The following is a 15,048-nucleotide window of genomic DNA, read 5'->3' on the forward strand; positions in this document are numbered from 1 at the left end:
ATTTATAAAAAAAAAATTTTAAAAAATTATTTTAGTTATACGGTCAAACCTTCTAAACATATGTACCAGAAAGTCAAACATCATATATTAAAAAATAGAGGAAATATTATATTATCATTGTGTATGGGTCCCCCTTAAATATTAAATTTTATAACTATAATTTATTTCAATTAATAGTATAGATTTAAATGATGACATTCACACAATTTATCCCCAGTAGCATTGCGTTGAATTTGCTTTAAACAGATATTGAGAAGGGGGAAACAGACAGATTCATGTGGCAGTCGACTGTTTTGAGATGTGTGCATATTTATATCCCAGATGAGATGACCGACTTTTCTGAAACTAACATTACTCGGACTACTAAATTAATCTGGAAACTAGGCGGCCAGCTTTTTCATTCTTTCACGCCTTGGCCTTGCCCACTCCTTCACGTGTTTTACTTGTATTGGACTTGCTCCGAGCTCACACTTTTCAATTGCAATTCTAATTCAGTACTCCTCCGAGATACCATTCTAACTCTAAGTACTGCTCTGAACCATCATCCTTTCTTGGGAACTCCTATACATGTTCTAACTATGTTCATAATCCTACTCATAAAACCCACCATGCATACTATTATTCTGTTTTACTGATTAAAAGATACAACTCCTCCGTTTGTTATATTGTGATAGTAAATTAAATTTAAATTACTCCCACCTACAAGAACATAACTTCACTGTCTACTGCATAAACTTATCAAAAGTAAAACAATACACATTCAAATGAATTTACTTTTGAAAGGTTTTCTCCCTTTATAGACAGATATTTGAAGATAGTTAGCATCCAAAAACTGGCTTTATTCATTCAGTCATTTGTAAACTTACACAAATTCCCTCAAGAGTTAGCTGTGCTGACCAATTAGAATGAAAAGTGTTGATGGAGAAGAAAGAAAACTAGGCATGGTAAACTAAAGTTTCATCTCCTACCCCTCAATGTCTAGGAACTATGAACTTCACATGATAAGTTCATCTTCAAGATAGTTATACTCAAATCTGAACTCAGTCTTGATTCTTTGGCACCTGAACAAAATTAATACCATACATCACAATTAGAGATAAATAGATCAAAACTATTAAACAAATAGTACTTGAGAGCATTAAGTATTAAGTACTCACTCACCGAAACCCATTATTAAGTTCCAACTTAAAGCAGATGAATTAGTAAAACATTCAAATAATAAGGATCGCAATTCATTGTTTATAGTGACGAGTAGTCTATGACTAAATTCTATATGCAAATTCTTGGATGAACCCGAAAGTAGTCTGACTAAATTCCATATACAAATTATTGGATAAGCCCGATACTAGATGTCAAACAATTAATGTAGGATGCATATGGGTTATATGGTCTTGAGATATCAAATTATTTTAAAAGCCAAACAGGGACATACTTGGCCATGAGACCCATGACTGTATCACACAAAAGAACTTGCATGTGCTAACAATAATTTGAACAGTGACTAATAAATATGTAACAAAAATATGCCTGGTCATAACAAAAAACTTTCTTCACCTAAGCAACATATAGACATATGAGGAGTGTGAAGTTGAGGGGACGCAAAAGATCATATTTTTCTGGTATGCACACATGTATTTAGAATTAAGATTATTAACACCATATTCAGAGTACATGACATCAAATCAACAGGCGCTAAGGAACAGGTGAGTGAGATGTCATATCATTAGAGGACTGTCCAACCAACTCCATATATCTCCACTTGAAACTAGAAAGTAGGGTCTGATTACCTATACTCGGTATAAAAGAGGTTTTTAACATGAAGACCTACGGCTTTTTGAAGCAGGATCCCAATCTTATAAGTTATTAAGAACACAAGTTGGATGAAGTTTCTAAGAGTTTCTCAAAAACCAATAACAGTGTGTGCACATCTTTCTCTGTCTAAACAATTATGTGAACATCTTTCTATCTGTTTTCTCAAGGTCTACCATAATTTGGCCTAGGCACTTTACTCAACAGATATCCATGTACTCGGTTTCCATAAATTCCCAATTTATAATCAATAACAAATCGGTTTTAAAAACTAAAAATCATCTTTGGTATATCCATCAACAGCAAAGACCAACACCAAAAAGCTGCAAATACATGTACATAACTAGAACAAATAAGAAAGGAGTTGAGTGGACAAACCATCCATGTTGCGACTCATCACTAATATGGAAATCGAAGTACACATATGTCCCCTGCTCATAATCATCAGTGGCCACTTTTGGCTCCTCATGACGTTGAAACCACGTGTTGTATTTTTTATGGAATCTCCATGATTGCTTCTTCAACTCTTTTGCAGCTAGATACTGCTGATAAGTATTCTGTACAAAATAAAGGTTTATTTGAAAACGGATACATCACAGATATCTAACCGATGTATTGATAATCACTTGACTGGATAAAATCGACAACATAGATTCTAAACTACCTGTTGATAGTAAAAGGCAAAAAAAAGGGTATCAGTGCCGTAATTATCAGCTCCAAGTCGTTCCCAAAAGGAAGGACTGTTAACAATAGGGGCCTGTACTTGAGGATAGCTGGAGGGAGTAACGGTAGGGTGCCTCTGTAAATTCCAAATGAATACATACACACAGTAAATTCACATCAAATACATAAATTATGTATAAAAAAGGGGATACAGTATTTATCATATCATACAGGGATGTAACTCTTAGCACGTTCAGAATCTTTTTGCTGAGGGAGTTTGTAATATGCAGATTCAAGCATCTGCAGGTTGTATAATTGATCATGCATTCCTGCAGAATTCACAGGCTGTCCACCAAGGTTTTCACCTATGGCACCAAGGTCAGAAACACTTCTCCGCCCAATAACACCAAGGCTGCCAGACGACTGATTGGATTGTAGAGATTGCCCAGGAGACAGATCAATGTCCCTGCCTATTTGTCCACTCCCTGTTAAGGATCCACTTACTCCAGCCTACAGTAATGATGACATAAGAGTTCGCAATTAGTCACCTAAGCAGTGGCTTGATATCCATTGTAAAAGGAAAACCAACAGTATCATGTATGCAGTATGCTATGCTTTGAACAGGTGGTAAGATCCTCTAAAGATTCTGAATTGGCAACTCAGTAAGAGGACTCTTGGAAAAAGCAGCTAATGAAAAGCTAGAGCTGCTGTAACTCAAGATCACACTGACCACATGCCAACGGATGTTAACAAATATTTCATTCACATGTTTGCTTACTTGGATTTTATCTTACATGTATCTAATATTCCTTCAAGAAAACATACTCGCACACTATTCAAAATTTGCTTACTAATGGGGACAAAGCAGAAGTAAAAATTTACGATGTTCCCATGCTTTCCAAAATTTTCCCAAACATCTGAAATCCATATTCATCATGCAAAGCTATACAAAAATATACAGATATTAAACCAAACATACTGGTATTTCTGAAATATATGAAGTTTTTGATTCATCCTCATTCATATTATTCTTGACAACGCCTGTACTGGTGACAGTTTCGGCAGCTAAGTCATCAGACAAACTCTGCTGGTGCTGCAACTCTTCAACTTTTGCATGGCCTATTTCTGCATCAGCAACAAAACATAGAAATTCTAATATCTCTGAATTTCTCAATAAATTCTGAAAGGGCTTGTACTTAAAGAGAACTGCACTCTAGTTAAGTATTACCCTTATTTAGAAAGGGAAGGTCATTGGCAATAGAGAAGAAAAGAAAGAATGTTTCGAAGACTACATAATTAAATTAAGAAACCTGGATCTTTATGGGTAGTTGACATTGTTGCATGCTGACTGGACTGTTGCTGAATCAGATTTGACTGGGGTTGCAAGGAGGCAGATGTGACCGCGTGTTGACCAGGTGCTTGAACTCCAACACCTAACCCAACTAGAGGAGAGGTAGCTGCGCTCTGAGAATTGAACTGAGAATATAATTTGGATTTTGGAGTTAAATGATAGAATTACTACAGCAGTAAAGTGAAACAGTAAATACCACAAAACACCAGAGAATGTAAAAGAAGCATTAAGAGCTTTGAGGTTTTCGGCACAAGGAGTTCTTATTTGGGGCTGCTTCTTTTTTCTAATTCTTTTTTACACAAGGAACCTAAAGTCGGGATTGATTTGTTTTCAACATAGCAGATTAAAACCCAATCTGGTGATTCCATACCCATATGACTTTAGTCCAATATGCTCTATAAGAAGATGAGGGACGCTGCGTGGCATTTCCATTCTCCCTGCACCCTACAAGGCCTAGTCCATGTAACATTGCATTTTTTTAAAGTTACATTACACTAGAAGTTAAATTACATTAGGCAACATCTTATAGCGAGATCTTTTTTATTAAGTGGCGCCTCTTTGTAACCCCCCCCCCCAAAAAAAGAATTAATCAATGAGGTTTATATTAATGCAGCTTCACAAAGTTCCTTTTTTAAAATTTAATACGTATTGTAAAGAACTGAAGTCCAGTCACAGATTGCATAAGAATTTGAAGCATGCAGGGCGAGTATAACGAACTAGATTCACAGGAGAAAGGGTGTCTGTATTATAGTTTATATTGAAATATTGTGACATACCAAAATGACTTCCAAAACAGAATTGAGACATTCAAAGATGATAATATTGTTAAACATAAAAGCGAATTAAATTCACACTCACAGAAATAAAATGAATAAACGGCTGCTTAATTTCATCATGAATTTTAAATAATCTATGAAGTTTCCAACTGCAAGGCTCACCGTGTAAATTAGAATGACTTCCGAAACAGACTTGAGAGAATGAAGTTAACATTCACAGAAATTTAATCAATAAATGTCTCCTTATTTTATTAAAAAAGAAAATAATGAAAGTTTAAAGTTGAACTGCAATGCGCGCCATGTGAATATATGATGCATTGAGATGCTCACTATATTAAACATTAAAATATCCACATTCCAGGTCACTAACATAAAGAGATAATACAGTAGTAACAAAGAGACTGATAAAAGCTCAACACATTAAACTCTAGTCCCAGTCAAAGGAGGTGCTAACCTTATTTTATCTTGGATAGTAAAGGAGATGCTAACTTGTTCTACACTGGAACTGATAAAAAGTTTCCAGGTTCTTTTTTATAAATTTACCTCCGCTATTTATTCCATGTCACTCGTCTATATTTAATAAAGTCAAATATCCTCTAATCTAACTCCATATTGCAATTATAAACTAGATCTCCCTTTTCCTTAGCTTTCATACTTACATAATAATTTTTACAAATACTGGAACAAGTTGACATCAAAATTATGCTAGTATGGTTTATATTGCCTACTAATGTGGATACCCATATGAGAAGAGTATAACCATTTTGCTAAAAAAAAATTGGATACCCATGGAAAATACAATTCACAGTTTGGAAACTACGTAAATTACAAAACGAAACCTGGATAACAGATTAATAGCCACAGATATTTTAATGTTATTTATATAATTACCTGCTGCATGAGTGGATTATGTTGCTGTGATGAGAACTGCTTGTGATTTACACCAGAAAGGGGAGGCATGCCAAGCATGGTACTTTGACTTTGCTGTTGTACCTGTTGGAAACGCTGTAAAAACTTCTCCCTCTGATCTGGTGCAATTTCAGTTCTTCCACGAAACTGCCCCTAAAATGCAAGCAAATGGTCCACAACAGTGAATAACATACTTCAAGAACTGATTCTAACAAGAAGCCTATACTTGTGTAGTCAATGCAGGCAGTGTAAATTGGCTGGAGACAAAAGAATTCACCTTGATCCAACTGTGATCAGTCTCCCAAATATGAAAACAAGCTTGACTATTAATATAACCCCTTATAAGTAAATAAATATTTCTGGCAACTTTTTGGGTACAATTCTTTTTTTTTAATGCCTTTTAGTAGTAAGATAAAGCAAAACCAAAAAAATGGGGCTTTAAAAGGCCAAAAAGTTCAAAAACGAACAGATTTTTCTTATTATTAATACATGTCGCGGACTGATGCTAAAAGCAGTTATAAAACGACGTGCTAAAAAGCCCAAAATTTGAATGACATACTGATTCGTTTTGATTTTGGAAGGAACTTCCAGGCCTCCACTGCATCCCTGGAACTACAGAAGGAGAGAAGACCCTGCCAGACATGCCTGCAGTCTCTCCAACATTCCCACTGTCCATCATGTCATTAGCTTTGGCAGCTTGCGGCACCATCATTCTATTACTCAACGGGGATACCTGAGGCTGCGCTATCCCAGTACTGGTAAATTTTTCATCAGTACCTAATATACCTCTCTTTGTAATTTCAGAGGCAGAAGGAGCTAATACACCAAAGGCTCCATTGCTGGGAACTGTACCAACTGAACTAAAAGCATTACTACCTGATAATGCACTAGCCAGGTTACCTCTATCAACACCCCTTGGACCAGTTTCAGATAGAGCAGGGGATTTACGACCAGGAGAACCGGAAACCTCTTCTTCCTTTGTCGGGATAGATAAACTTACTGGAGCTGAAGAAACAACAGCTGCAACACTTTCTAACACCCCCCGAGTAGGACTGGGGCCTAAAAGTATTGTTGAAGCAGTAGATGCCCCAGGTAAAACATGAGACGTAGTATTTAGAGTCCCAGTTACATGGCTACCTGTTGGTGTTGCTGGAGCAGAAGCACCAGCGGTACTATTTTTAGAAGATGGAGTTTTTGGAACAATATCTGTATTGTCTTGAGAAGCTGTCTCCTGAACTTGCTCTTGAACTGAAGAACCCTGCTGGTTCGTAGAAGTCACCACAGCCTGGCAAAGAATACACCAAACAGACATTATCACTGCACTATTAAGATGCGTGAAAAGACCAGCCCAGATAAAAAGGTGATTCACGAAACTCTGAAATTAAATATAACTAGTAGAAGGCAACATATAAAACAATTTACTGTGATTGTGAGTGTATTAAGAAGATTTTATAATGCACGGCATTATCTATTAGTTAAAACTTGTGACCCATAGGAACCTGCTAACTATTTTATAAAACACAAAATATTTAAAACTAGACAATATTTCTCCTGCCACGGAAAAGTTAGTCATCACATACCAAGCCTCTTGAAATTAAGGACGGCGTTGTTTCCTTTATTAAAAGCAACCCTGAACAAACAACACTTTAAGGCTCCCTAATCAAATGGATACTTTTAGCATATGAGAGCTTGTTCTATTGTATGTATCCTCCTTTACAATAACTAAAGTAGAACACCGTGCAAGATATTAAAAGAATTTATGTCTTGCCTCCATGGTCAAATATGAGATATGAATGATAATATAAACAGTGATCAGAAAAACAGACAAAGAATGTAAAAGTGGCAAAGGCAGTGCCAGAAATGAGCTTATTTATAGCATAGGTGCTTTGTTAAGGTTATGTTGACTTTGTCAGAAGTTAGTGAGCAAAAGAAAATCAGCCATTTATGAATTATGACAGGATTCCAACGGAAAACAGAAAAAAAAACAATCACGAAATGTAATTAACAGGTATCAAATTCCAAAAATATTGTTAACCTGGGGTCTGGGATATGAAATCCGAAACCATTTCCAGTCACAAAAAATATAAAGACAGCAAAAACCAGTTATATATTATTATATATCAAAAATGGTTCAAACCAGATGGAACAACGTATTAAAAAATTTAGAGATAAGCAATATGTTTAGGGATGACAATTTGTACCGAACCGATGGATACCCGATCCGTACCAATCCGATCGGGTTTTACCGAACCCGAATATTTCGGGTTTGGATTCAGGTTCGGATTTGATTTTTAAACCCGAACCATTTTCGGGTCGGGTTTGGTTTTAAAGCATACCGTTTCGAACCCGACCCGAAAACCCGAACCTCGTTCCGTTCCGACCCGAACCCGATCCGAAACCGGTGTTAATATATAAATAATATTTTATATTTTATAAGTAATAATATAATATATAATATAATACATTACTAATATTAGTACTAAAAATTTATACTTTTTACAAACTATTGCATTATAGTTGTTTAAATATGTTTTTAGCAGCATTTTCACTACAAGTATACTAAAGGTCAAGATTGTTGCATTATTTCACCAACAATTTTATTTATAGAGATATATTATCCATTGTCTTCTCAAAATCTTTAATTCAATCCCAAAAATTTCAATATCGTCATATTTATGAGCAATTTGCTCAAACCAGATCCTAGTAATTTTTCACTAGAGTTTGTGCAAATTAAGGTGCAATTTGATAGTGATCTACAAACCCGAATCCGAACCCGAACCCATCTGGTTCGGGTTTTTCCGGGTTCGGGTTCGGGTTTGGCAAAAATAATCGGGTTCGGGTTTGGTTTTTGCTAAACCCGTTTCGACCGACCCGATTGCCATCCCTAAATATGTTCCATATTAATTTGTACTTGTATGCCCTTTTGTGGCAATCCCAGCAGTAAATCTACAACTCAACAAAATTTTAAGACATATGACCCCGGAATAACTGTGTAACTGATGATGCCTTCAGTTTGGCATGATTATCCCTGGTTACTAAATGATCTGTGAATCAAAAGGATGCACGAAGTCTAACTAAAAATATCTCCAACAAGCTTCTTAACTGAAACAATCACCTCCAAGTTATACCATCTAGTCCAGATACTGAGAAATAACATACCGGTGATTGAGCTGAAGAAGTCGTCAAAGAGGTTTTCAAACTTAAAATGGCACCGGTTGCACCACCCTGCGGAAACAGAAAAAAGGACTACTCTCTTACAAAAGCATCTAAACATAAAAGAGCACATTCAATGTCTCTTTGTGCGATTACAAAGAGACATGAATAGTAAACAGGCTTCCATGTGGCATAATGAATCAAGAAAGTTCAGCTTTTGAGTTTGTGTCAGCTAATTACTTTTAGATTTAAGTTACTCTTACAAACAGAACTATCACCGATAACTCAAACTGACTGAGACACATTGGCGTTATGCTGACGGCATAATGGAGATCAATCACAGCACTAATGGTAATTACCATGCCATCTCCTTTAATAATTATAAGTTCTTCTTAAGTAGACATAGTTAGTGTCTAAATGCTCGTTAATAGTACGCTGGGGCTTATTTGTGTTTATGCACTGTGTATCTAAGTGAACAAAGAAACTTAATTGTGATAAAATTGAAAACCATTTGCAACAATAATTCTAACAAGGAAGCTTCTGTGTATCACAGCGCATTACAATTGAAAACCATTTGCAATGAAAATCCTAAAAGGGAAGCACTAGTGTACACTGTACTACAGAGCAAAACCACGTTGCTACAAGGCGAGAGCACCTAGAAGGCTATTTATAAGGCCCACTATAACGCATAAGCTGCTCTCCATTCTCTTTGCTAATGAAAAACCTCTTTACAGGGAGGAACACATGAGCTGTTAGAATTCTTTGTTCAAACTTATTGGTTGGTAAAACTGTTGTATTGACATTCGACATTACACAAAATGTCCATAATTGTATAACTATGTCTATGGATCTTCTGTTACATTGCAATATATTATCAATATTGTATTAAAAGCAAACACAGACATAAGCATCAAAGGAAGAAGGCTCAAGTCTCATAAACCAACAAGATCTAACAATGACCACCTAAGTTTGCACATGAAACCCATATATAAGCACACATATAGTGCAAGCATAAGGCAATACCTCATCAGCTTAATGATTACTCACCAACTGATGGGGTCAGAAATAAAGATAGATGACAGTAATTCTAAGTTGTTATAAAAAGTTAAGTCGATAAAATCTAACTTAATGATCTGTTCCCATAGTAAAATAACAAAGAGCTTCTACCAGTTTCTGGAAAATTATGACATCAGTTCTGGTTATCGTTTTTGCTGAACAGCTTAGTAGCAGCATGCCCAATCTTATGTATTTCAGTTTCATAACAATATAGGGCACACTATTAAAAGAATATTAAAACTATTCCGAAGTCCACAGGATAAAAACAATGCTCAAGCAAAAGATGTGTCACAGCTCAGATAGTTCACCTTCAAAAGGCCAGGAGGACCTATAATCACCAGATCTTCAAGAGCCTCCACCTTTTCTAACGGTAACGAACTGTACAATTCATCCACATCGCTGAACTCTTCAAAGTCCTCCTACAATTACGTGCAAAAGAAAATAATTAGCATTTAAGATTTTTAGTGCTTATAAAAGAATTTGACAGTTGTCCTCCAAAGAATGAGTGAAGCTTAGTATGAGATTCCAAAATCCTAAACATTAAAAATACCTATAGGGAGAAAAGTTATATAGGCTAGTATTTGAAATATAACATAAAGCAAAACAACCAAAAAAGCTGAATTAGGTAGACCTGGTTCCGTTCCACGTAGTCATCTAAGAAATCCTTGACGTCGTTGACCTGCTCAGGACTCAACTCGTCATTATCCAAGAGTCTCAAGATCAATTCTAACTTCATTATATGAGCCTTGTGTCGAGTTATAGAAGCTTCCAAATGCGTCTGAAGTGAATATCACCCATTACAACTAACGAACATAACAAAGAAAATTTTGATAAACTACAAAGGCACATCTATATGTTACCAATCTAGGTGGCCTGGTTTTCCCTTTCTTGACGGTCAGCCCCTCCATCTCAGCCTCGAAGCTATCAATTTGAGATTCCATCTCTGACACCTACTCATAATGACTTAACATAAATTATATGATTTCTTCGTTTTACTTGATTTTAAAGGTGAGTACATTAAAAACTTGTGTAACCTCCATCATACTACTAGACTAGTGATATACAAACTTTGTTCTGTAATTTCTATTTAATCAAGAAACGGTGTCTGTGTGTGTGCGCATATGTTTTTTAGTTATAATGAAGAAATTTGTCAAGTAAAATGGTACTGTACCACATTGTTTAACCAATCCCTTGTTTCTGATTTAGCTTTCTCTTTTGGATCCTAACAGAAGATAGCAATCATAATCGAATCAAGTTAGTGCAGAGACCAAAACAAACCAACATACTTGTGATGTCTTAACCAAACTAAAGTAAAATAGAGAGATTGACAGAAGAGTTCAAGTAGAGTGCCAACTGTTTTAGGTTGTTGACCGAGACCCTCTTTAGAGAACGCTTTTGTTTTTGTTTCCTTCTCGCAAATCTTAAATCGTTCCATTTCACGCTCAATAAGCTTTCGAGAATCCATCAGAGCCTGCTCATAGGAGGCACTAACCTATGTCGGCACGTGAGAACAACAAAGTTATTACAAAACTTGAAAATTATGTAGACATTAAATTACTTTAAAAGGAGCTTAGTAAGACGAAGGTATGTTATATTCGTTGAAACAAATAATGAGATATTAACTACAACATATATGTATATATAACGTGAAAATGATGCATATAAGACACAGAAAAGTTACCACGAGAAATAGATTCATCTTCATTTATAATACCCTTAAAACATAGAAGTTAAGGATCATTTGACAACAAATCTTCTGCTTAAACATTTTGTAGTCAATTTATTATCTAATCACCAATTTATAATTATAATTTATTTTTAAGCAAATCATATGCATTCAATGTTCAAGATTTATTAGAGTTGCAGTTTAGGAGGATAACCAAACAGGAGCAAGGTTGATAAATTGATTGACTTAACCTAATACCCTGAAAAGACTGCTTAATTTAAGTCAATGAACGGGCTCTTCTCATCATTACGCAAATAACACTACAACATTGATGATTTAATTGACTTCATTCATTTGATCTTTAATTTTGTCTAGTTAAAGCTGCTTTTTGGTTTCATTATAGCTATAGGAGTGAAACTTTTACAGACAAGTAGACAGGTAACGTCATATGTTCCTAGGACGATGATATGAATTTTGCTCAGTACACTCGTTGCTATGATTCTCCTCGATAATTTTACACATTTTTGTACACATATTATTTTACACATTTGAAACACTGTTTCTGGTGTGGCAAGCGTGTCCTAGCTATTTCGTAAGTTAAAATTAAGGAAGCTTCATATACAACTATGACAAATACTAGAATTGTGTAACTTTTCTACTGTTATATGTAATTTTTTTCCTTCCATAATAGACATAAAGTGTGGAATAGAGCTTTAGTTCGGATTCGTTTTCAGATACTTGAGAAATGTAGTATGATTAGAGGATTACAATAAGGCAATAGATTGCGGGATAATAAGCGGGGAGAGTCAAAAGAGGACCTTCTTATCCTTAATTTCGCTGGATTGAATCCATGTTTTGATCTGGTCTCTATACCTCTGGAGTTTCTTAATTTCCTTCTTCAAGTCCGCCTCGAACTTCTCTTTCTGATTAGCATTGTCAGTATCGTACACCTAGACACCCCCAAACATACATATACATATCAGTGAAGAAGCAAACAAACAAACACACACAGTGTTAAAATGGAGGAGATGAAGGAATTGACCTTGTTCCAAATGCTATCGAAAACATCAACGCCTTCTTGAACCTTCTTAAGAACTCTGTCGATCTCTCCCTGCAATTTTCTGCTTGCTCCCATTGTGCTCAAACAATCAAATTACAACATCCAAAACCCTAGCCTAGCCTAGACCTCCTCTATATGTTTATATAATTCGAATACAGTCCTTCAGAGTTCAGTCAGTCAGGTTATGTCAAAACTGAATTTGGGGTTTTTTTATCTTTTTGTTTCTGGCCGATAAAAGGGATTGTTTGTAGGTACTGATTGGGTGTGCCGCAAGTCATTTTACCCAAAAGATGGCCCAAAATGTAATTTTTGGAAAAAAAATGTCCAAAATTTTAAATTCGAAAAACTGTATATCGTGTATCCCTTAGGTAAAAATACCTAAAACTCTATTTTATGTAGCGTCTAATCCTCTTTCCTGTTTTTTTATTTTATTTTAATGTATATAACGCTACATAAAACACTACATGCAGTATTTTGACCCCAAAACACAATTTATCAAGTGTTTTACACATATTTTTTATTAAAAAAATATTAAACCCAAATAAAAAATTATTCAATCCTAAAATATTAAAAAAATATTTAAATTATTTCTAATCCCCAAAAAGGGATTGATGAAAACTAAAATGTTAAAAATTGTTAAATTATGTTATACTTTTAAATTTAAAAAGTATTAAATATAAAAGAAATATAAAAACATAACATTAAATGGTGTTTCCGGACTCCTAAACAATACACCAAAAAAACTCAAAATAAGACAAGAAAATAAAAAAAATACCATAACGTTACTGGAAGTAATGTGTTGACCTTTAAAAAATTTTAAAAAATGGAAGAAACCAAACGCTACATCGTGTAGCATTTTTGGCTGTTTTCCAAACGCTACACGATGTAACATGGTTGTAATATCCCATATTTTCAGATATTATTATTATAATTATTTGGAGTTGTTTATGTGATTTTTATGTGAATTTTGGTGAATTACCTGATAATTGAAATTGATGTTTGGGTGTTTATATGTGATATTATTTGAATATTTGAATTATTATATGTCCAGAATAAAATATAGATAATTGTGATATTTTTCTGGTAATTTTTGGACTGTTAGGTGATTTTATAATGATTTATGTATTTATTAATTATTTTCTGAATAATTACAAAATTATTTTATAAAGTCAGGAATCGTCCAACTTCAACTGCTTTTGCGTTTTTACAACCCGAAACTCTTCCGAAAACTCCTTCCTAACCTAATCTGGTAATTCTGGACATTTTTCGTATTTTGACTTTTTCAATCCGGATTACGGTTTAACCCGTGCGTGGCCCGGCGCAATATTTTCGATACAATAATCATTTCGGTAATCAACAAAACCCGTATTCTCGAGAGACGGGATATTTTTACATTATTTTCGTATATGTGTTTTATAAAAAGCTCGGTTTTGATAATTATCCAATTCTGGTATTAAATTGTATTGTTATTGTAGTTACTTAACGGCTAAGCAACTAATTTAACGATCCAGAACGATCCAATATTCCGTAAATATAAATAGCCTATTTCTTATTTCATTTATTCCGTTTTATTCATTTGCAACAAGTTAAAATACCGTAAATACAGAGAAAACCCTAGAAAATCGATACGTTCCTGAGAATCAATCGTATAAATGAAGGCGTTATCGAACTCCGATTCAGGCGTGCAGCATATCAAAACGAAACTCTCGAAATCTTCTTTCTGAATCAATCATCAGTTTCTGCCCAGAAATCATGGTAATTTTCTTATTTATTTATTTATATTCGAATTATTTAAGAATTAAATTATGAAAATTTGTTCTTGATGTTGTTGATGTGATTTGATGCTAGAATCATGTAGATTATTTCTTCCTGGTCATTTTGGTATATTATATGTTGAATTTGGAGTTCAATAACATGTAGAAAAGTGATTTTGATTCTCGGATTATAAATTTAGGGTTTATATTCAAGAATATTTTCAATTAGAAATTAGGCGTTTTTGAATGGAGTGTTATTAGATGAAATTGAGGTTGCAGACCTGTAGATCATCGAAAATCGGTCTGAAAGGTATATATGGAAGTAACGGACGGTACCGGGAACGTCCTCGTCGGAAAGGCGGCGTTCACCAGCGTCAGGAACTTCGGGGAAGTTTCCCGGACGATTGGTGATGTTTTTGGCTGATTTGTTTTCATAAATAAGTTCCTGGGGCAGGGTCTGTAATTCCCTGTGTTTTGGTCCAGTTCTGGGCAGTTGTTCAGCTCGCCGGAAAGTTTGGTGCGCGGCCGGCCACCGTAGAAGGAAGGTGAGGAAGACGATGGCGAATTACATTTTAGCCATCGTTCTTTCCTTATTTTCACAAAATAGTCCCTGGAGTTTAAAAATTCTTAAAAATCTGATTTATGTTTTAAAATGTTTAAAAACCATATTACAGTTTTATTATTTTCAAAAGTGGTATTTTCTTTTTATATTAATTTCAGAAATTGTTTTTAATTATTTTAAATTCCAAAATTTCATTATTTTAATTCTGAAAATTTATTTTAATTCAAAAATAAATCCAAATTATTTAGTTAATTAATTTTAGTTGATAATTAATTATTTAATTAGTCAA

General features: G+C 34.6%; 1 protein-coding gene across 3 annotated transcripts; it reads right to left on the reverse strand.

Annotated features, from left to right (window-relative positions):
- Positions 1-769: 769 nt before the first annotated feature.
- On the reverse strand, positions 770-12,687 carry LOC141713736 (uncharacterized). Of its 3 annotated transcripts, none has more exons than XM_074517300.1 (16): positions 12,426-12,687; positions 12,202-12,333; positions 11,072-11,209; positions 10,889-10,939; positions 10,578-10,667; positions 10,349-10,495; positions 10,026-10,136; positions 8,668-8,733; positions 6,068-6,793; positions 5,491-5,661; positions 3,783-3,936; positions 3,452-3,597; positions 2,704-2,982; positions 2,474-2,608; positions 2,188-2,366; positions 770-1,061 (listed from the first exon to the last, which is right to left on the reverse strand). In XM_074517300.1, the coding sequence occupies exons 1-16, from the start codon at positions 12,516-12,518 to the stop codon at positions 995-997; spliced, it is 2,685 nt and encodes an 894-aa protein (XP_074373401.1). In that variant the 5' UTR covers positions 12,519-12,687; the 3' UTR covers positions 770-994. The 3 variants fall into 3 exon arrangements, with proteins under 3 accessions (XP_074373401.1, XP_074373400.1, XP_074373402.1); XM_074517299.1 differs by having other exon boundaries at positions 3,783-3,948; positions 12,426-12,686; XM_074517301.1 differs by lacking the exon at positions 8,668-8,733 and having other exon boundaries at positions 3,783-3,948; positions 12,426-12,686.
- Between the last annotated feature and the right edge of the window lie 2,361 nt (positions 12,688-15,048).

Source organism: Apium graveolens, chromosome 3 (genome assembly GCF_009905375.1).
Source record: "Apium graveolens cultivar Ventura chromosome 3, ASM990537v1, whole genome shotgun sequence".
Taxonomy (NCBI): domain Eukaryota; kingdom Viridiplantae; phylum Streptophyta; class Magnoliopsida; order Apiales; family Apiaceae; genus Apium; species Apium graveolens.

Excerpts from the sequence above, each read along its gene's own strand:
- LOC141713736 (XM_074517299.1), bottom strand. The coding sequence starts at position 12,518 with ATGGGAGCAAGCAGAAAATTGCAGGGAGAGATCGACAGAGTTCTTAAG. Across the intron at positions 10,940-11,071 it reads TCGGTCAACAACCTAAAACA|GATCCAAAAGAGAAAGCTAA; the intron begins GTTGGCACTCTA and ends ATCTTCTGTTAG. Across the intron at positions 3,949-5,490 it reads ATAATCCACTCATGCAGCAG|TTCAATTCTCAGAGCGCAGC; the intron begins GTAATTATATAA and ends TTATATTCTCAG.